General features: G+C 56.1%; 1 protein-coding gene across 1 annotated transcript; it reads right to left on the bottom strand.

Annotated features, from left to right (window-relative positions):
- Window positions 1–129: 129 nt before the first annotated feature.
- LOC119102152 (protein Wnt-5b) lies at window positions 130–19,856 on the bottom strand. Its single transcript, XM_037225502.1, has 8 exons — window positions 19,724–19,856; window positions 8,294–8,420; window positions 6,764–6,893; window positions 6,068–6,248; window positions 4,958–5,069; window positions 1,622–1,724; window positions 570–737; window positions 130–388 (listed from the first exon to the last, which is right to left on the bottom strand). The coding sequence occupies exons 1-8, from the start codon at window positions 19,801–19,803 to the stop codon at window positions 201–203; spliced, it is 1,089 nt and encodes a 362-aa protein (XP_037081397.1). The 5' UTR covers window positions 19,804–19,856; the 3' UTR covers window positions 130–200.
- Window positions 19,857–21,697: the final 1,841 nt, after the last annotated feature.

Here is a 21,697-nt window from a genome sequence, read left to right on the forward strand (position 1 = left end):
CTCTTCGGAGCTTTTAGGCCGTGCCCGTCTTCCTCGGCACGCTGGCAGAGGACCGACTAGCGACAACAGTCACGTGACAACAGTCACGTGTCCCGCGCTCGGGACGACTGAGCCGGTCGAGGGCCGACCGCGGTCGGGTACCCGGACACCTAGCGCCACCTTTACACAGTTCGCTTTCGTCCGAAAGGTGTCGTTAGCGGTCACTTGCACGTGTGCACCGTCTTTTGTCGGAGACAGCTTTGGCACTGAACCTTACAGCACCAAACGAATTTGCACTGGCAGCGTTCATTGACGGTAATGCGCTGGGTGTTGTAGCCCCGGCCACAACAGAGCAGTCCGCAGCCGTCGGTGCCCTTTGAAGTTCGCTCGCACGCGCGACCGGTTGTTCCTGCGGAACGGCGAATCGCAAGACCGGTTAAGTAACACTAACATCGATAACTGGTTAGCTTTGATCCAAAGGCCATTACGTCGGCGAAATATACAAAAATAAGGCAATAAAAAGCAACAGCAGCAGTTCAAGATGCAAACTGCATGTAAAGTTGCATTTCTAATGCATTGCCACCACTGACCAGACGAGCCGAGCGTGTCGTTCCTCCTGCAGTAGTCCGGACTCTCCTGGATGTAGACCAGGTCGTTGGCGGTCGGCCTCCTGTACCGGCGGTTTCTGACGCGCAGCCGGCCGCGGCGAGTGACCTTGACCTCCGTCGCTCCGTCGTACTTGTCCTTCAGCGTGTCACCTGGCGGCGCGCGACGCAACCGTGAAATCGGTGCACCCACCAGATGACATGGTACACATCTGTTGAATGGGTGCAGCCGTGTCTCCAGGCGGCGCGGTACACGGCCTTTGCATCGGCACAGCCGTGCACGCTGGTCGAGGACCATGCAGCACTGAATTCTGCGCGCGCGCATTACCTGCTGACATGAACGCAGACAATGAAATCGATGCACCAGGGACCACCTGGCGGCCGAACATGCCGATTTGTCGACAGTATCAAAGGAGCTTTGCGCACCCTGGTGTGGGAGCGACCCACCGTAACTCCTTCTGTCAGCTTGCAGATATCAGCTTGCAGCTTGCAGATATCTGTCAGATATCAGGAGAACATCATGAAAGGCAACAAGCCTATCGAACCGATTAGAGAAGACCGCTGACTTACCACACACGTATTTTTGTAACAAATGCGGCTTGCATCTGACTGGCATGCCTGCGTTTGATCCCGTTTCGACAGAATCGATAACGAATCTGACTTACAGCGCGTGAATTAGATACTCACTCTCACTACGAGTAGCGCAGCAGCTTTGTGTCAACTCCGATCCCGACTCGAACCTGCTTGGTTTAATTGTAAATTGTTTCTTTTGTAGTTCTCTAAGGAAAGCAGCATTGAATGTATCACACCCAATCAGCTCCTTAAAATCATACAGATGGGAGATTTGGTTTGGCAACAAGAAGTTGTTTTTGAAGCTGGTAGTCCTTTTCCGGGGCATCTCATACTCGACGACTTCCCCGAAGGCAGGCAGATGACTTACACTCGCCGACGTCTCTAGAGGAGGGAGGCAGGCCTCTCACCTTCTCACCGACTTATACTTCTCGTACTCTCAGCACTCTCTCACGTCTCCCACTCACCGACTTCTCTGAAGGCCGGCAGCCGCTGCCAGCAGGTCACGGTGGAGCAGGAGCCCGACACACCGTGGCACTTGCAGTTGACCTTCGTCAGGTCGATGACCGCCTGCGGGCACGACACAGTACACGAATTGCAAAAGGGCACGGCGAAATTCGCCAGCTAAGCCAGCGCTAATAAAGCCCATTTCATAAAGTTTAACGTCCAGCTGGCTTCACATGCATAGCCACGATTAATACGAAATGGAAGTGCTGGCCCCACGTTGCTCTGTAAACAGCAGTTACGAGGCGGAGAACCTTCAGCTGCGCACGAGAACTTGAGTGCCGTCCGTTTCGTGGGCACGAGTTGGCACCACAATGGCGCGAAACAGTGCTCAAAAGCCCATACGTTCGGCAGTACGCAAGTCATCACTTGAGTCAAACCATATGAAGCATTCGAGACTGGAGGAAAAAGACACAGGCTTAATGGTGCGAGGATATTCGCCTGGTGGGATTGCGCTGCTCACGTATTCAGAGGAACACCAGGCAGCAACGCACGTGGTGTTTCCAGTAGTGCAGAAATAATCAGGCAGTGTGTGACTAATGCACCGCCTGGCACGAGGCACGGTTTATTTCGTTTTCAAAATAAAATGCGGCGGTGCAGCCAGGAATACTGACATATTCATGTTCACTTATTTGGTGTCCTCCATGCGATCGCAGTTTTCCGGGACAGCACGACAAACAAGGGAGAAAAGCACTAAGGAAAAAACACGTAAAATACCAGGCACACAGTATTATACGGAGTTGTGAACATCACAAATTTGTAAGAATGGATAGATTAAAATTACCCGTAGCGGTAGAACCGGTAGTTATCCCAAGTTGGGGGAGGGAAGGGGGAGAAGGAGGACGGTACAATATTTTTGGGAACCTCTTTCCAGTCAAAGCCCATAGGGCCAGCGTTACGTTTTCAGCAAGTTGAGGGACTCATCCCCCAGGCTATTAGTTCCCGCACCCCTGCCTGCAGTTGGTCACCCGCTGGCGGACCGCCGTTGGCGAGGCATGGCCGACTGTGAGCGTGCGAACCGCCTGCTCTCCGCTCCACACAGTTAGGCGTCGTACAACTGCCGACAAAAAGTGCGCAGCACAACACTGCACAGAATGCAAATCACTGGAGAAAAGGGCAAAAAGGTGATACCAAGTCCTCGCCTCTCGACGGCCGGCTCCCCTAATTGAGCCGTTGCATCGTCTCGGCAGTGTCAGCTGACTGGAGTGAAGCGGACAGGCGGTGACTGGAGGACGGCGAGCGTGCAGGACGGCGGTGCGACAGGCGGCGCTACGATCGCCGTCGGCAAAAGAGGTGTCGGAGGTGGGGCTGGTGTGTCCCCTAGAGCGCTCTCTCAATGGTTGTATCGGATTGCTGATAATGCCTGGACAGATACTGGACGTGGCTTGTCACCACAACTCCACAAACACCTCCAGGCGTTCTCCAGCGATAAAAACCTCGTCGCCAGGTGGTGAGCCATGAGCGTACTAGCCTGTCCAGCGCAGTGCAGGTGTGGCAGCTCGGGTAGGATTTGCCTGTCCAGTGCAGTGCAGCGGTCGCGTCTCGGGTAGGATTTGCCTGTCCAGTGCAGTGCAGGCGTGACATCTCGGGTAGGATTTGCCTGTCCAGTGCAGTGCAGCGGTCGTGTCTCGGGTAGGATTTGCCTGTCCAGTGCAGTGCAGGCGGGACGTCTCGGGTAGGATTCGCCTGTCTAGTGCAGTGCAGCGGTCGCGTGTCGGGTAGGATTTGTCTGTCCAGTGCAGTGCAGGCGGGACGTCTCGGGTAGGATTTGCCTGTCCAGTGCAGTGCAGCGGTCGTGTCTCGGGTAGGATTTGCCTGTCCAGTGCAGTGCAGGCGTGACGTCTCGGGTAGGATTCTCCTGTCTAGTGCAGTGCAGTGGTCGCGTCTCGGGTGGGATTTGTCTGTCCAGTGCAGTGCAGGCGTGACGTCTCGGGTAGGATTCGCCTGTCTAGTGCAGTGCAGCGGTCGCGTCTCGGGTAGGATTTGCCTGTCCAGTGCAGTGCAGGCGTGACGTCTCGGGTAGTATTCGCCTGTCTAGTGCAGTGCAGCGGTCGCGTCTCGGGTAGGATTTGCCTGTCTAGTGCAGTGCAGCGGTCGCGTGTCGGGTAGGATTTATCTGTCCAGTGCAGTGCAGGCGTAACGTCTCGGGTAGGATTCGCCTGTCTAGTGCAGAGCAGCGGTCGTGTTTCCGTCAGGTTTTGCGAACGGTGATGGATCAAAATGTCCTTAACAACTGGCATTCGATGCATGCACTTTTGCCGTGCTCTTTACCGTCATAATTGCTCCATAACGACCAGATCTTTACCTAGCAGACATTCTGATGGGGCCCCGTGATCTGGACGAAGCAGGCCAAACAGGGCTACATCAGCTGTACGACGCTCAAATAGAGATGTGCTGGAGTTGTGGGACTAGTGATCCATTGGCCGGCTATATTAGAGTCACTGAGTGCACCCGGCCGAGCTACACCCCCTCAGTTTTGTGCTGTACAAATGTTACACAAAAAAATGCTTCGCTGGAAAAGAATGACATCTTGGTTCAATTCGATGCGAGTTCATTTAAAGAAATGAAACTGTATGAATAGGTGCGGAACTCAGTATTTAACCACCGACAGCTACTCCAGCTACATATTTAACCACTGACAGCTACTCCAGCTCCATATTTGACCACTGACAGCTACTCCAACTCCATATTTAACCACTGACAGCTACTCCAGCTCCATATTTAACCACTGACAGCTACTCCAGCTCCATATTCAACCACTGACAGCTACTCCAGCTCTATATTTGTGCTTGACTCCGGATGGATTCGGACCCGACTTTGGAACCAACCAAATGTGTGCTGAGTCTGGGCGGGGTGAGGCTTCTTTGGAGATGTTTGAGTGTGAGTCAGAGTTGACCTTACCAAAAAGGTACGAGTATTGGGTGAGTCGACTCAGGCAGGAATTTGTGTGATAACGTGCTCTATCGCGCAAACAAAATCGCTCTTTTCTCCGACATACTTTGTTTTTTTTACTCTGGCGTCGTGCGACACAGGGGTCATTAGATTCATGACTATCTTGTTTTCCGAGAACCTGTACTATATCGACTTCTTTAAAGCAGATAGAACGATTTATTTCATAAAGTGTTACCTGTGGAATCACACCGAAACCGATTCCGAAAGTGAAACATATCTTCGAGTCGGAAACGACTTCGAAATGCGCTGTGTTGCGCAAAGGTAGCATCAAAATTAAACCCATGCGCTGTGAGCTGGACCCGGAAACGACTACGCTGGACTGAAGTCGACAGAGGGCTGCTTCTCACCCGGCGTCCTGCTTCGTTATTGTGCAGGTTCATCAGCGATCTGCCATGCTTCACGGAGCCCCTCTTGTATCTCCGCTCCCTCTCCCGAATATCCACGAAGTTGGTGGCGAATCTACAACAAACAGCATTTCATTCATACGTCAGAAATAACAGATTAGGGTCATTTCCCACTGCAGCCGATGCCTTATTGAGCATTTGCAGTGGAGAGAAGATTGGTTTCGTGCGCTCGCTGTTAGTCCTTTGTTTGCTGCTGGGTTGTTTTGCTTGTCATTCGGTCTTCCGTCGGCTGCTCTTTTTATCTCCTTTGTTGTGTAACATAATAGTGACAAGCACTGATGATGGCACCGTCAGCGAACCACAAGGGCATAAATCACCGCCACTACCATCATTACCAGCACCAACGAAACGACAGAGACAAGGGAAAAATATGCACAGTGCATGCGACCACGTCCTTAGGGGTATAATCCACTAATAAAACGCCACGTCAAGCCATCATACAGTAAACTGCGTCGCAGCCAGACGTAAGCAGATTGCACCCTTACAGCTGATGTCCATTTTGTGTGTTAGCACATCCGCAGTTTTCACAGAAGAGGGACAATGATGGAGAGGGACAATGCACTTACACGTCACCTATACCCACATTTCAACCACACCAGCTTCATACTGACTAATCTGTGCTTTATCTGCTGCTTCGTCTGTGCTTTACATGTGCATTGTCATCGTCGTCCCGACATCATCATTGTAAATGTCATTACGACGTCAGTATGATGCCGACATGAAAACAGCCATCGTTTTCATTAATCACGTTCGAGTGAGGTCGAAACAGAAATCATCCCCGCTGGTTTTTTTGACAGCCAGCTTGTTTTGCTTAGTACGCCTTGTGACGCAGATCTATTCAGCCTTTTTCACAACTGAACAAACGTGGCCAGCAGACGAGCGTGGTTAAAGGCGAGAAAGGCGTCTCCGCAGCTTGTGGCGCATCAAGCTGTCCCCTGAGCTCAAACCCTCAAATCTGTCTGCCGCAGCGGTGTCATCCCTTCCCGCCATGTCCCTGTGACATCGGCGCGAGTGCAACCATTCAGATGGGACGAGTGCACAGCGCGGACTGACCTGTATCCGTATCGGATGTTGTCGCCGCAGCCGCCCCAGGTCCAGTCGGGGTCAAGGTCAGCCGGTCGTGCTGACCGGGAGCAGCCGCAGGAGGCCAGCTGGCCATCCCGACAGGCGCGTGACACCGACATCACCACACCGGCGGCTGCGATCGAGTGCGCGAACGCCGCCTCCCGGGACGCTGCCGGAGATCAGGTCAGGTCAGGTCAGGTCACCACACCGGCGGCCGCGATCGAGTGCGCGAACGCCGCCTCCTGGGACCTTGCCGGAAGTCAGGTTAGGTCAGGTCAGGTTACCACACAGGCGGCCGCGATCGAGTGCGCGAACGCTGCCTCCCGGAACGCTGCCGGAGATCAGGTTAGGTCAGGTCAGGTTACCACACAGGCGGCCGCGATCGGGTGTGACAACGCTGCCTTCCAGTGCGCTGCCGGAGATCAGGTCAGGTCAAATCAGGTCACCCCACCGGTGGCTGCGATCCGTGGGCGCACGACGGTTCCAGAAAAATGAAATATAGGCCAGGCTGGCACACTGCTAAGCATGATCTGACACGATGCACTCCACCGGTGTCAGTTGGATAATAAACAACATTAGTCTTGGACGCAAACAACGAACAGCAAAAACAAATACAATCGGAAAGGTGCAGGAGGCACACACGGACACTGCTGTTCTGTCCGTAGTACTCAGAGCAGCACTCACGGATCTGCAGGACGGGCCCGAAGACGGACGAGTCGTCGACGGTGGAGCAGTTCCAGCGGCTGCTGCTGAACTGGTGCTGACACTCGGCGATGCCTGCCCGGGCGCCGCGGCCCACGCTCCGCATGTGGTCCTGCGGGCAGGGGCGCGCCCCGGCACACTCAGTCAGCGCCCTCACCCTCCACCCCGGCTCCGGCAGGGGAGCAGTGGCAGCCGGCTGACCACCCCTGAATGAGACACACTCCTGCTGGCATGCTCGCAAGCGGGGTGGTAGTCCAGTATAGCGTCATGTTGAAGGTTAGGATGATATCAACTGAAAAATCGCATGTGCCGCGTTTGCTGAGATCAGAAATAGGGAATCCGAGGAAGCGCTTGCAGAGTGAATGCAGCGTATATGGGATGCGCTTGACCCTCGAGCTTGTACCTACTGGTGACATCGCTAGGTTACTTATTACCGCAAGGAGCTGGCACCTAGCGCAGCTACTCCTAACGCAAGGGGCTGGCACCTGGCGCAGCTACTCCTAACGCAAGGGGCTGGCACCTAGCGCAGCTACTCCTAACGCAAGGGGCTGGCACCTAGCGCAGCTACTCCTAACGCAAGGGGCTGGCACCTAGTGCAGCTACTCCTAACGCAAGTGGCTGTCACCTTGTGCGACTATTTTTCAGTTCCGGTCCGTTCTTCATTTGCAGTTTACGACATCGGGTAGATTTGCTACTTTGTGCAAGTCCATTCTACATGTGATATGGATACCTGAGCTACCCGTGAAATTACTGGTGAACCCCATACCTAACTTAGCCGGGAGGCGAAAGAAGTGCGGTAAGTCCTGGTTGTTTACGTAACATCGCCTGGCAACGGCCAACACGTGTTGATGGTCTTGCACAACAGGGAACTGGTCACGAACTGTACAGAGCAACTCTAGGTCGCGTGTGGGTGGGGTGATCGATGGCGATGTTTTGACCAAGTAACCGACCGATAACAGTGCAATCTAAAAATAATCAAATCACTAATGCACCATTACTGCATTCCATATGCACCCATGAGCTGATTTAGCTAGCTCTCCTGTTTTGCCCAAACTTGTAGCCAACCAGAATGGACGTGCGTAAGCACGTCTGACGCAATCCGGGCGTCTGACGCCTGTGACGTCACAGTATATTGCCGCAGCGGACAGCGTTTGACTTTGAAGAACGCGCCCAAGCTGCCGTGATTGGTCCAGCGAAATACAAAAGCACCGGCCTGCATCGCGGCCGTCATCACTCCCGGAGAGGCGGGGACCACACGATACTGCGCCAATACGCGGTGATTCGGCGATGCACCATCTCGTTCAACTACAGCAGCTGACGCACGTCATCTGCACCAAGTCTTGTACGTGCGCCCTCTGCCTTGTGGGGGCTGGCAACCAGCCCACTGATGAATGATCCCTGCAAGTGGGGACCGAGCTCGACGACCCCTGGCGGTCGGCGAGTCGACCTGACTGACCTGACGGAACTGGCACAGCTTCCTCTGCTCCGGACTGAGGCCCTGTATCTACTGACCTGACGGAGCTGGCACAGCTTCCTCTGTCCCGGACTGAGGCCCCGTATCTGGCCACACAGGGGGGACGTCCCCACCATGTAGATCTGCGGGTTTCTCCAGACGTCCAGGCCCTGCATCCCGAGGTTCCTGGAAAAAGGAGGGGATTTAAAGGGTCGTGACCAACCGATGTGACACGCAGTGACAGATAGAATTGTGTGCAGAGCTACCTTGATACACGACGTGTCATCGCTTCCGATTTAGTTCCATAAAAGGAGGAGCGTAAAAATTTCAGAAGAGGCCTGAGTACCGCGCCCTTTGCAGTCGACTCTTTTCATGCGCCACCATATGGGTAACTCTTGACTTCACAAACAGCCGTAAAGTTAAAGTTTCTCGCCCCGTTGTCTCACTCGCCTTTGCGTGAAAACATGCATCGAAATGCGACAATTTGGTCAGAGAAGCAATGGATAAGTGCTTATACACAATTAATTCGTGTTTTCGGATAATTCAAACAAGGCAACAAAGCAACTGTGTTTGTTGATTTGTTCATTCATGGCATGATTATTTCACAGGTAATGAGCCAATTAGTCACCTTCTAGTTTTACAAACGGGAAATGCACGGATGAAATATGTTAACATGTGCCATATGTTCGGAGCACACCAACACACCAGACGAGGACGACAACCGGAACAATTTTGTCATAATTTACACTAATACCTCGTCTGCATCTCTCCCAAAGCCTATGATAAATACGCGATGCGCTCAATATGTAATCACACATACACAACACGCACTCGGACACAGCGGTCATCAAAGGAGCGCTCTCTAGGTAGCGACGAAATAGAATCCGAAAGATTGTGCTGCCTAGAAAATTTCAGTCGATAGAGAATGCGGATGTTAATGATTGCTGACAATGGGCAGGGGTGCGTCAAGCCATTTTCAAACGTCTTCTCTTGCAAATGGTTCACGGAGAAAGTCCGGTACGCTGAGAGCGCCGGGAGGGTGCAGCGAGCAAGTCCGGTACGCCGAGAGCGTCAGGGGGGTGCAGCGACAAAGTCCGGCACGCCGAGAGCGCCGGGAAGGTGCAGCGAGCAAGTCAGGTACGCCGAGAGCGCCGGGAGGGTGCAGCGAGAAAGTCCGGTACGCTGAGGGTGTCGGAAGGGTGCAGCGAGCAAGTCCGGTACGCCGAGAGCGCCGGGAGGGTGCAGCGAGAAAGTCCGGCACGCCGAGAGCGCCGGGAGAGTGCAGCGAGCAAGTCAGGTACGCCGAGAGCGCCGGGAAGGTGCAGCGAGAAAGTCCGGTACGCTGAGAGTGTCGGAAGGGTGTAGCGAGCAAGTCCGGCACGCCGAGAGCGCCGGGAGGTTGCAGCGACAAAGTCCGGCACGCCGAGAGCGCCGGGAAGGTGCAGCGAGCAAGTCAGGTACGCCGAGAGCGCGGGGAGGGTGCAGCGATCAAGTCCGGCACGCCGGGAGCGCCGGGAGGGTGCAGCGATCAAGTCCGGTACGCCGAGAGCGCCGGGAGGGTGCAGCGAGAAAGTCCGGCACGCCGAGAGCGCCGGGAGGGTGCAGCGATCAAGTCCGGCACGCCGAGAGCGCCGGGAGGTTGCAGCGAGCAGAGTGCAGCGAGCAAGTCAGGTACGCCGAGAGCGCCGGGAAGGTGCAGCGAGCAAGTCCGGTACGCCGAGAGCGCCGGGAGGGTGCAGCGATCAAGTCCGGCACGCCGAGAGCGCCGGGAGGTTGCAGCGAGCAAGTCCGGTACGCCGAGAACGCCGGGAGGGTGCAGCGAGCGAGTCCGGTACGCCGAGAGCGCGGGGAGGGTGCAGCGATCAAGTCCGGTACGCCGGGAGCGCCGGGAGGGTGCAGCGATCAAGTCCGGTACGCCGAGAGCGCCGGGAGGGTGCAGCGAGCAAGTCCGGTACGCCGAGAGCGCCGGGAGGGTGCAGCGATCAAGTCCGGCACGCCGAGAGCGCCGGGAGGGTGCAGCGAGCGAGTCCGGTACACCGAGAGCGCGGGAGAGTGCAGCGCGACCGAACCGTGGTGTTTGACGACCACAGTCAAGCCTCAGGTGGTACACGCCGTACAAGCGCATATCGGACTGAGCAAAGCGTGCCTTAGTGATGTTGTAAAATAAGCCGGAAGATGCTTGTTATCCAGTATAGGACACCGGAACTGAGCGGTAGAAAACAGCGGCATCAGAAATCGACAGCTGTAGTCGTTTGAGCGGGCGAGTTGTGAGACGGCGGCGCCGCTTAAAGTGATGCTACCTATCGTGCTCAATCCATAATCTCACGTGCATTGCAGGCACACAGCATGACCTTATGATTAAGACCATGAGACCGTGATGGTACCTGCACGCTTCGCACGAGAAGGCCCAGTGTCCTGTTTGCTGTTGAGGCTGTCACGCCCATGTGATGTAGGAAGGGGATTCCATTGTCTAGGAGCACACCAAGATCGCGAATTTGATGGCAACTTGCCAAGCGGCGGTCCTTTTGTGCATATGAGAAGTGAACAAGTAGGGTAAACGGAGGCTGGATGGAGCAGTTTCGCGGTCAGCAAAGTTCAGTTTCAATATCCAGCATTCACAGAGACGATCCAAGTCCACCTAAAGAGTGAAACAATCTGCTATTTGGGCGATATGTTGTCGGCTATGCTAAGAAAAGTGTGGTCAAAAACACGCATCAGACGCATTCCCAAAAGAAGTTGTGATCCGAATCTTTTTAAGCTCAATATGCTCTACGCATACCATCGACCACAGTTAAGCTTACATGAAAAATGAACTAGCTGTCTATACATGTAGTAGCCCTTTCCCACGCCTACGAGTCAATGCTCGTGGCGTGTGGCATTTCATCTGTGGAATGACTCGAATGTGTAGCTGACGGGCCTGCCGAAGCTTGCTCAATTCCCATACTGCGGCACATTCTGGACTCTGATATCATGATGACCCTCCATTATAAGTTCCCTCCTCAGTACTGGATCGCTCACATATTTGATTTCATTACTTTACGACAGCGTGTTGAGTGATCGACTCCGGGCCGCTTCGGTGGCCGGCATGCTCCGAGCCATCATACATCTCCCTCCCGACTCTGTAAACCGTGCAAAACAAAAACACGTCCAACACCCAGGGCCGCCGCATTCCGTGCCATCTGGCCGTTAAGCACCGCTCTAACCAGAGCCTGCGTGTTTTTTGCCGAGCAATTGACTCTGGCGGACGCGCACCCTGTCATCACGGCGCCAGGGCCCGTGGCAAACCGCTCCAAACGGCTTCCAAATTGGTGGCCACCGTCAAACCGCTGGCCTGTGGGCCCGCGCGACCACCAACAACGATGATTGATGGGGGCCCGGAGCCGTCGCGGTCGTCCGCCTCCGCAGCGCCTGATGACGCCCCGATGACGCCCTGGTCACGACCTTGCGACGCCGGATGACGGCCCGGACGGAGCGCCGCGGCGGCCCGCGGCAGCCCGCGACCTGATGACGTGCTGACGATGCGACGGGTCTTTACGGAAGCGTCTCGGAGCCGCAGAGCAGCTCATCTGCATATGCTTGTCTCTGGCAGAGCGTTTTTGGGCCTGAGGCGCCCGTCGGTGGCGCGCGGGTGGGTTTGGTGGCTCTCAATTATCTGTCCGTCAGCCCAGCCCCAGTCGGCGGGAGTCCGCCATCCCTCCGCAAATGGGCCTTTCGGGTGGTGTTTAAGAGAGGAGACCGCTTGGGGACACGGAAGCGAGGAGACCGCTTGGGACATTGAAACGCTGAGCTGGAGAGTCGCGTGGATGGCCAAACCGCTCGGTGCTGGCGTCGGAGCCCCTGCCGGTGCTGGCCTGGCCTCGAGTGACGCGATCCAGAGTGGTCGGCCTTCCGTGACCCCCTGACCGCCCGATAACGTAAGCGGTTCTCACCAGTCGCCAGGCGCCGAGGGGTTGTTTTTGCCAATGCTGAACCTGGCAGCCCCGGCAGGTGGCGGAATCGTATTTCTGAGTCGCAGCTCAGAAACATGTGAACTTGCCACGTGCTAGCCGTTGAAGAGGCCCGGAATGACCTAGCCGAGCCGCCCCTTTCCACCGAACGCCAGGGCCGTCCACGCGGCACTCGCTGTCCTCGCGCCGGTCCCTCACTGAGCCGGGTCGCGACAGCGCCGACCCCGCGACAATTCCGCTCGTTGCGTCCGTCTGGGAGCCATCCATCTGCGCGGCTCGGCCGTCGCCGGCGGCGCAGCGTGCGGGACCATTTGTCCTCCGAACGTGGCGCATCAGACGCAGGCCGCCAGCGGCGGCCAGGGGCGGACAAATTGTCCAGGCCCGAGGATGGGGGCGGGCGTCCACCCGGCAGCAGCTGCCCCGCCCCCTGTCCACCGCCCCGCCGCTGGCAGGGTGCGCCCGTCACCACGTGGATGATGGACGCACACTGTGCGGTGTGGGGCCGGAAGCTATACTGACAGGGCGCTGGCCCGGGCCTCGGACGGTTCGGAGATCATTCACTCCGCGTGCCGGGGCTGGGCCTCGGACCGTGTGGAGATCATTTACTCCGCGGGCTGGGGCTGGACCTCGGACCGTGCGGAGATCATTCACTCCGCGGGCTGGGGCTGGGCCTCGGACCCTGTGGAGATCATTCACTCCGCGGGCTGGGCTGGGACTCGGAGGGCATGGAGATCATTCACTCCGCGGGCTGGAGCTGGGGTTCGGACCGACGCATGAGCCTCTTTTCTCTGTATTCTTAAGTCAAATGTTTGTGGTAGGATTGCGACGGCTAAGTCTGTAGCGTTGTCCTGAAGCCCTTTTACACTCAGCACCGACCATAAAACAGAGAGCATCCATGGCAGAACAAGCCCCTGTGTCATGAGACACATCGGGAATCCCTGGAGACATTTTATCCGAAAGCAAGTTCCAAACACACACCTCCGCCTTAAGTGAGCAACCGATCCAGCCAGGGCCACCTAGCGACGTGAGCCAACCGTGGCCGGAACATTCCGGCGCGCCTCGCCGGGCAGATCAGGGGGCTGAGGGAGCGGCCAGACCGACACCAGCCGCCGCTACCAACGAAGCGCATCATTCAATAGCCCCACCCTCGCTTGGACAACAAGACGACGGCATGGCAGCCTGCCAGCTCCATTTTGCCCTCAGTAAAAACGTCCCGGCCGGAATAAAGGCGACTTTCGGGTCAATTAACCCGGGTCGCAGCAGCAATGGGCGCTGTTGCGCGCGTCTCGTGTGGGTTGTGTGGTGTGCTAATGAATGTGGCACGCTCAAGCAACCACTAAGGTGGCCAACGTTGTCTTAGCCTGCATGAAGTTGGTCTGGCACGTGCTGGAGTGACGCTGCTAAAATGTTTACATATGTTTGCATTTAAACATCCCGGTCCCGTGTTTTAAAGGCACGCATACTATCGAATCTATGCTGGATGCTGCCCTTCACTGCTTTACTTTTGCATTTTACACTGCTATATCTTTGCAAAGCCTTAGCGATAGCATAGCCACTATACGGAGAGGGGGAGGAGGCGGAATCTTCTATTGGTAAGTTACCAACTAGCACTATCACTGTCCAAGTGCAAAGGTAGCAGCATTTCTGTTTTTATTTCTGCTCTTGTTGTGGTTGGAAAGCTGCATTTTGGCAACACAATGTTTCTCGTTTCCAAGGGGATAAACTCGAGAACTTTTCCCGGAGACTCTTTAAATCAATAGCCACGCACATTTTCGAATCTGGCCGAGGGAACAATGCAAATGCATAAGATCCTGTTAGACCGAAATCGCATTTGATCGCCCATTGAGCCCTTGACAGATCCAGCTTCAGGCACCTTGGCGCGACCTTAAAGCTGTCGGCAGGCGCAAGTCATGGAAAACGGCGCGAAAGCGGACAATGAATACATTTTTGCTATTATGGTCATCCAGTTCATAGTTTAGTGACCTATTCCACCACTCTGGTTTAGAGCCCAGATATCCTTAAGACATTTACATCACATGTACCATGTCCATACCTAGCCCTGTACTGGCTTTTAAGGCCTTTAAAGTAATCTTGTTCTCATTTCGAAACCGCTCCCAGGAAAAAACCTAACGGGGTCTTAACGCTGTTCAAGTGCAGCGTCGTAGGACTCGTTGATACCATGCCAAACATGAGGCGATTCTCAGCTGAACCCATTGATTCCCCGCCGCCCGGCGCAGCCGCCTGCCCGTTTCATGTCTGCAGATCGGCCGCGTCACAGGCCCACTGATGGATGCCGTTCAGCCTCGTAATGGGCCGCACGAGGTGTTTATGTCTGCGTTGCTGACGCTCCGCGCATGATTGGTGACGAGCGACGGTGGCGTCCCCGTAGCCAGCTGGCCCGGGGCCGGCTGCGACACACGTGTCCGCCAGCCGATGCTGTGCCGAGCGGCGCAACGAATACGTACGGAGTAGCAGGCGGAGGTACGTCACCTAGCCCGGGGCCGGGGACGGCAAGCGTGTCCGGCCGAAGGTGCCGCGGCGAGAAACGTACCGAATACCTACGGAGTAGCGGGCGGGGGTACGTGACCTACCCCGGGACCAGGTGCGGCAAGCGTGTCCGGCAGCCGGTGCTGTGCCGAGCAGCGCACCGAATACGCACGGGGTAGCGGGCGGGGGTACGGGCACCGAATTCACCCGCGGCCCGCGGCACGACTGCCGGGTCCGAAGCCTGGGCCCCATGCCCAGTGTGAGGCGATAGGCCCGCTCCGACCCCGGGCCTTCCGCAGCTTTGCCTCGAGTTTCGCCTGGCGGCAGCTCTCCAGACAGCAAAACACCCCTCCTGGGGCCGTGTTTCTCCAGCACGCCACTTTTATTTGGCTTAAAACAAAATTAATGGACTCATTACAGCCGAGACCTTACGGGCTCACCCTAATAAAGTTGTACGATAGACCCTAACGAGCCGACGTCACGTCACAGCTGTGGATGGCTGACGATGAGCGACTTTCGCCCCGCCATGGTACCGTCTGCAGCCTCACAGCCACAGTAAGGCTCAAGATTTGACTCGGCGCTCTCCTGGGCGGTGTCTTTGCAGTACGCTGGCACAGCGCGGCAAATATTTGCTCCGAAAGACAGACCAGCACACAGGTGGGAGCATGTGCACCGCACAGCGGCTGTTATCGTTCACCAGTCGGGCACACGTTACATCGCAGCGGGCTAGGACACAGGATAAACGTTCCGGAAAAAGCCAACGAGCGGGTGGTGCTTGATGCCTCTTATTTTCCGTGCTTGATGCCTCTTTCTAGATATCACACAGATAAAATGCCAAATTAAAATCTGGTGAGCTAAGTTTTACATTTGAGCATGTAACATTTGACGGAAGAATGGTCAAATGGAATGGAATGGAGGGAAAGAAACTGCCAACACGCAACAAACTCAACAAACGCGGGGTCTAACAATGACAAATTGTTATAAAATTGCCGGTGGGTGATACAATTTGCGCACTGAAACAACAGACGGCAAAATGATGACACTCATAAAAGCAGCGATTAGAGTCCTGTGACAATCTCGGTGTAAGGAGCGCGCTTTTCCAATCATCGTTCAGCAATAGGCAGCGGGGTAACACGAAGGTGCCATCGGCATCGTTATCACATCACTTTTCACACTGCTGTCACCTTTCAAGCAAAATGTGAACACACTCGCCACCAAACTGAGCGCATCAGGGCTTCACGTACACGGTTTGAGAGCATTTAAGCATGTGCTCATTGCATGGCGTTTGCCGGCAGTAGATGCGTCTACGCCTTTTGCGTTTTGGAACCATATCTAGTCTCAACACCAGGAAATCAAGCCTAAGTATTTTGCGACCGGTTTGTCCACGGTGCAATGCCGTCCATGTTTGTAAGCTGTCTACAAATTAGGACGGCATTCAATACAAACGAATGCTCTTTTACTGGTTTTCAGCAACCCTATAATCATTTTACCTATTTGGCTTTGAGTGTTATGTCTATTCATCACCCAAGCAATTATTCATCAATATTATTAGCTATTTACGATAACGGTTTAGCGTGCGCCCTTCACGTGTCGGACCCGTTTGGATTTCAGCGCCTGGGCATCAAGCTAGGATACGTCACGACCGGTTTACCCACGGTACATTAGTTTCCGTGCTTGTGAGCTGTCTTAATGATGATAACTTACAGCATTTGCAAGCACGCATACCTGACATCAAACACGGATATTCATAGGTATATATTGCCGACACTTTTGTTCCTGCATGCGATATAGCCAGTTTGAAGGCAACATGACGTGGGCCCTGACCAACAATCAGGGCCGTTTGAACCCGCTACATATCCGTATCACATTGTGCCGTTCCGTGCGCGTGAACACAAGGGTGAAGGTGTGCCGGTGCTTTGTCGTTATCTGTCGCTGCACGGCATGCTCCATGCAGTTGGCTGCAAGACGCCTACAGGCGACTCCTTGCTAGATTTTGAGCCATACATTTGGCTCCCCCGCCCCTCCTGGAAACGTGCGCCGTGTTAGACGGATACTTCTGGCCCGACATGAAGGGCCTGACCCTTGGTACGATATCCCAGGTACTGATGCCTGACGGCTGCATTTAAGTTGCGTTCTTATCCAGGCTGGGGAATTTTAAGGACTCAGGGATCGAAATGCCTGATGCCGGGATGCACGTACGGAGTTCTCAAATTGTGCGGGCTGTGCGTATATCGGGCTGCACAGCTTGCGCATTTCAGTGGCAGTTTGAGAGCCACACATGACTTCAGCGCGCTTGGATCACTTCAGCCCGTGAGATTAAAACACATGTAATACGAGAAGAGGTCGTCTGGCATCGTCACTCGCAAAGGGTAAGCCCAAGACGCTCGAGATCCCACCCGTGGTTTGTGCGAACTGTCTCGTCCAAAACCTGATCCGCTTCTTCCGGTTCCGCTCGGTCGTCAGTCGCTATCAGCGTGGACCGCCAGGTCGTCAGCCACTATCAGCGCTGACAGTCCCACCGTCAGCCGCTATCGGCGCTGACAGTCCAACCGTCAGCCGCTATCAGCACTGACAGTCCAGTCGTTAGCCGCTATAGGTGCTGACAATCCAGTCGTCAGTCGTTATCAGCGCAGACCACCCAACCGTCAGCCGCTATCAACGCTGACAGTCCAGCCGTTAGCCGTTTTCGGCGCCGACAGTCCAGTCGTCAGCCGCTTTCAGCGCTGACAGTCCAGTCGTCAGCCGCTATCGGTGCTGACAGTCCAGTCGTCAGTCGCTATCGGCGCTGACAGTCCAGTCGTCACCACTATCAGCACAGACCGCCCGGTCGTCAGTCGCTATCGGTGCTAACAGTCCAGTCGTCAGCCGCTATCGGTGATGACAGTCCAGTCGTCAGTCGCTATCGGCGCTGACAGTCCAGTCGTCACCACTATCAGCACAGACTGCCCGGTCGTCAGTCGCTATCGGTGCTGACAGTCCAGTCGTCAGTCGCTATCGGTGATGACAGTCCAGTCGTCAGTCGCTATCGGCGCTGACAGTCCAGTCGTCACCACTATCAGCACAGACCGCCCGGTCGTCAGTCGCTATCGGTGCTAACAGTCCAGTCGTCAGTCGCTATCGGTGCTGACAGTCCAGTCGTCAGTCGCTATCGGCGCTGACAGTCCAGTCGTCACCACTATCAGGACAGACCGCCCGGTCGTCAGTCGCTATCGGTGCTGACAGTCCAGTCGTCACCACTATCAGCACAGACCGCCCGGTCGTCAGTCGCTATCGGTGCTGACAGTCCAGTCGTCAGCCGCCATCGACGCGGACAGCCTGATCGACGCGTCGCGCCTAATGCGGCCGCCTCGCCTCAGCTGATTTGCATGACTACTTGTCACGCTGCCGGGTGGGCTACGGGCGCATGCAAACTGACAATGCGATGGGAGCCGCCTCTTCCCTGCCCAGCCGCTAATGCGACGGCGCTGTCCCTCCGAGAAACGACGCCTCCCGGGCTGCGCGTCTGCCACCTGCGTGCCGCCTCCAAAGCCGGCCATCCCGCACAGGCGGTCTCGCGACTTCGCGCGGTGCCCACGCAGAATTAACCGCTGCGCTAGCCTACGCATACCGCGGGGAGAGCGGGGCTATTAATTGTGCGGCTTGGCGGCGGCGCTGGGAGCTTGTCCAGCGGACGCGGAGGGGATGAAGAGGAATGGCCGGTCTGGCGGGTGTCGCGGGCACGCCGCGGCTGATCGTCTGTGAAAGGCTGCTGCCGGCGGGGCCCGCGCGCCGCTTTGTCCAGGTCGGTGTGCCGTGGCGGAGGCTGCGGCCCAGTCTCCGCCGGCGAGCTTCGGGGGAAAGGGAGCTACGCTGGTGGCGGTGCCGGTGACGGCGCCTGTGTCCGATTCACCGCCGGCGGGGTCGAGAGAAAGACGGCAGTGCCAGCGGTGGGAACACGGGCGTGGCTGTGTCTCAGCACAGTCATTGTCATACTGCTCAGAGGGCGGAGGGCCAGTGGTGGTACTGTGACAGGGCCTACGCGCCTGCGCAGAGAGGACCAATGGTCAGCAAGTTGTGCTCGGTAAGCACAACAGCCAGGCACGTGCCCTGGTAAGCAGCCTGCCACTGGCGCGTATTAAGGTGGAGACGTTTGGTATCCTTTGCCCCCAAACGCGATACACTTTTACTCTTCAAAACTAGGTGGACGCTATCGAAAACTCAATAAAGCAATGCCGCCGCTGTTTGGTTTCCCGTGAGTCGCACGTCATCAGGGCTTCATCGATGGCGATGAACGCCGCTGATTGTGTGCCCATCAGGCGCAGGGCCATCGGCCGCATGCCCGCCGGCGGGCCGCTGTTCTGTTGGCCACCCCGAGCGTCCCAGTGTAAACAGTCCACTGCAGCGGGCACGTGCGACATGTCATGGATCATTTGTCATCACCGATGGGCCGACCACTACAGGCCATCGTGCACCACTCGCGCCGCTCGCCGCTCCGATATCGAGACCGGCCAGAGGCCATCCAAACATTCCAGCCCGACACTGGAACACCAAGGCGATATTTATCTCCACATAAAGCGCTCCGGTACAGCCTGCTCCCTCCGCAGTGCTTGGCGCATGCATCTGCAATCTGTAATCACTAATGTGACACATGCACGTCATGCGAGGGTTCCTGGGCACCAGGAAGCTGCAATAGTGCGAAGTTGTTTGCGTTGGCTCAGCTACTGGCCTTACTGACTACTAGAGGACTTCATTGGCTGGGGACACTCATGGATACATATTTGCAATGGGCAACGGGTTGGGCTGTGTACAGGTTTTGTGAATATTATTTGCATGGGTGCGGGTTCAGCAAAACGTCCACAAAATGTCGGACAGGTTCTTCAGGTTCAGGTTCAAGTTTAATGTTATTGCTTGCGCTTCTTTTAGTCATAATTAGCTTCGCCGCAATACATTCAGCGGATGCGTGTGGGCACAGAACCATGGGTAACGGGTGGATTGGAAAATGAGCCTTGCCCGTGAAGACTTCTACTGGCGTCTGCCGCTGGCTACTGGTTCCCGTCCGCAGCTACATGTACTCACATCCATGAGCCGTAGTTGGCGCCGGCGCAGGACAGCAGCAGACCGACACAGGCGGAGAACAGGCGGGCCCCGGACGCCATCTGTGCTGCTGTGACGTCACCGTCCCAGGTCAGCGGGCGCTACATGGCCCAGCGCTGGACACTCGCGCGTCACTGGGAGCCGGCGGTGCGCCGCCGCCCGCTGCCGTCGCTGGCCCGCCACTGAACGGCCGGGCGCCGGCGGCCGCTCCGGGCCCGCGCCCGGTCCGAGGCCGCCGCACTCGGCGCCATGTGATGGCTCATCACATTATAGTGCTGGGCACCGTTAAGCTCCGCGGGGCAATATATCAGTGTGGCACGGGAAAGGGGCAGGCAGTGGTAGCTGGCGGTTAATTGAGTTTGGAACAATGTCCGATTTATCTTCCGCGTCCCCTACTGTCATCGTTCAGATGCATCGCTTTGTTGTTCACGCCGTGCCACGGTCCCTTCCGCGATTGAAAATCGTTTCGGCGCCCACCGTACACGTCCCAAGGGCCAAATCGCTCAGAAATGGCTGCGATGTCATTCTCTCGACAGTAATAGGCAGTGGAACTCAGTGCAAAGCATAGGATTTGTAACGAGTTGCTCATCTGAATGATTTCTATGAGTAGACAGTTTGCACCAGCAAAACTGGTTTTTGAGTCACAACACACATGAGCAACAGAACTGTCAACACCGTTGCGGTAGGGTTTTGACTCATTGTGCCCGAGCGCCGTGGTTTGAATTGAGGCGGCGCTGCAATCCTGATAAAAGATCGCAGTTCTCCACACAATCTGTCAAAGGCAGCAATTTGCAGAAAAATTGGTGCGAAAAGAGGACACGGCTAGCAAATGTAAAGGCACCTTTGAATACGTGGGAGGTGTAGCAGACTTCTGTGCCGTCATTCCTCCATCCCTATTTCCCAACATATATCCAGACCGTAAATCACGATAATTTCGTTATGCGACATGACGCGGCACAATCCCTGTACTTTACCTCGCCCTGGGTAACCTCTGCTGCGTTTTAACCTGTGCATCGCGTCAGTCAAGGCAGCATCAAACATGCCGGCTCCGACCAGCCAACCACTTGCAGCAGCCTGAGAAGCAGGCATAGCACACCTCACTATGGCGCCCGTCCCACCGTCCGTTCGTCTGCCGCCCCCCAGCGTCATCGCATTACTGCACCGCTGCCGGGCGGCTTCACCCACGAGCTGCCCGGCTGGTCCCACCTGCATAATAGCCGCTGATGAGGTCCTCACGCGGCGGGAGTCCGGGCGCGATCCGTTTCCACCGTCGGCAGCCCTTTGTGGGGCGGCCGGCGGGCGGCGGCGGCGCGCGGCACCCCGGCGGGGCGCGGCGCGGGGCGCGGCGCGGAGCACGGCGCGCGCCGCGGGGCCGGCGCAGGGGACGGCCCGGCCAGGTGCCACCCTGATGGATCGGCTGGGAGACCGAGCACGGCGCTCGATGGTGGTCAGGGGCTGGATCGGCCCCGGTCAGACCTCGCGCGGCGCTGGAGAGACGGCAGGCCGCGCTCTCCGCTGGTAGGTGCGCTCGCGGAGGTCAATCCACTCGCTGCATGAACTGGTAGGCGGGTGCGAGAGTGTGCCCATGGGATCCCAATATGCCGGCCAGCGCTCAGTTATAATGAGCAGCCACGCTGGCCAGTGGAAGCGAGACGGAAGGTGAAAAACTGGAGAGTTTTGTTGAAACAAATTGAGGCATTTATTATCAGCGTATTGTGTGGTTCACAATGTTGTAAGCCAGCAGAAATCTGTCACATATACAGGGCTCATTATGACTTATGGTACAGAATACACCTGGTTCTCATAATCACAGCTTGGTGCGGTGTTTGCTCTGTAATCTGCTTATGGATGGCTCTTGATCGATAGCTTTAGATTCCGGATGCTATAAGGAAACAGCCCGAAATCATGATAACGCAAGTATGCATATGGCTGGCTTTACACTGCATGAGGCATTTA

This window comes from Pollicipes pollicipes, unplaced genomic scaffold (genome assembly GCF_011947565.3).
Source record: "Pollicipes pollicipes isolate AB1234 unplaced genomic scaffold, Ppol_2.1 Scaffold_5677;HRSCAF=6716_pilon_pilon_pilon, whole genome shotgun sequence".
In the NCBI taxonomy this organism is placed as follows: domain Eukaryota; kingdom Metazoa; phylum Arthropoda; class Thecostraca; order Pollicipedomorpha; family Pollicipedidae; genus Pollicipes; species Pollicipes pollicipes.

Excerpts from the sequence above, each read along its gene's own strand:
- LOC119102152 (XM_037225502.1), bottom strand. The coding sequence starts at position 19,803 with ATGGCGTCCGGGGCCCGCCTGTTCTCCGCCTGTGTCGGTCTGCTGCTG. Across the intron at positions 8,421-19,723 it reads GCCAACTACGGCTCATGGAT|GAACCTCGGGATGCAGGGCC; the intron begins GTGAGTACATGT and ends TCCTTTTTCCAG. Across the intron at positions 389-569 it reads CGACACGCTCGGCTCGTCTG|GAACAACCGGTCGCGCGTGC; the intron begins GTCAGTGGTGGC and ends GCCGTTCCGCAG.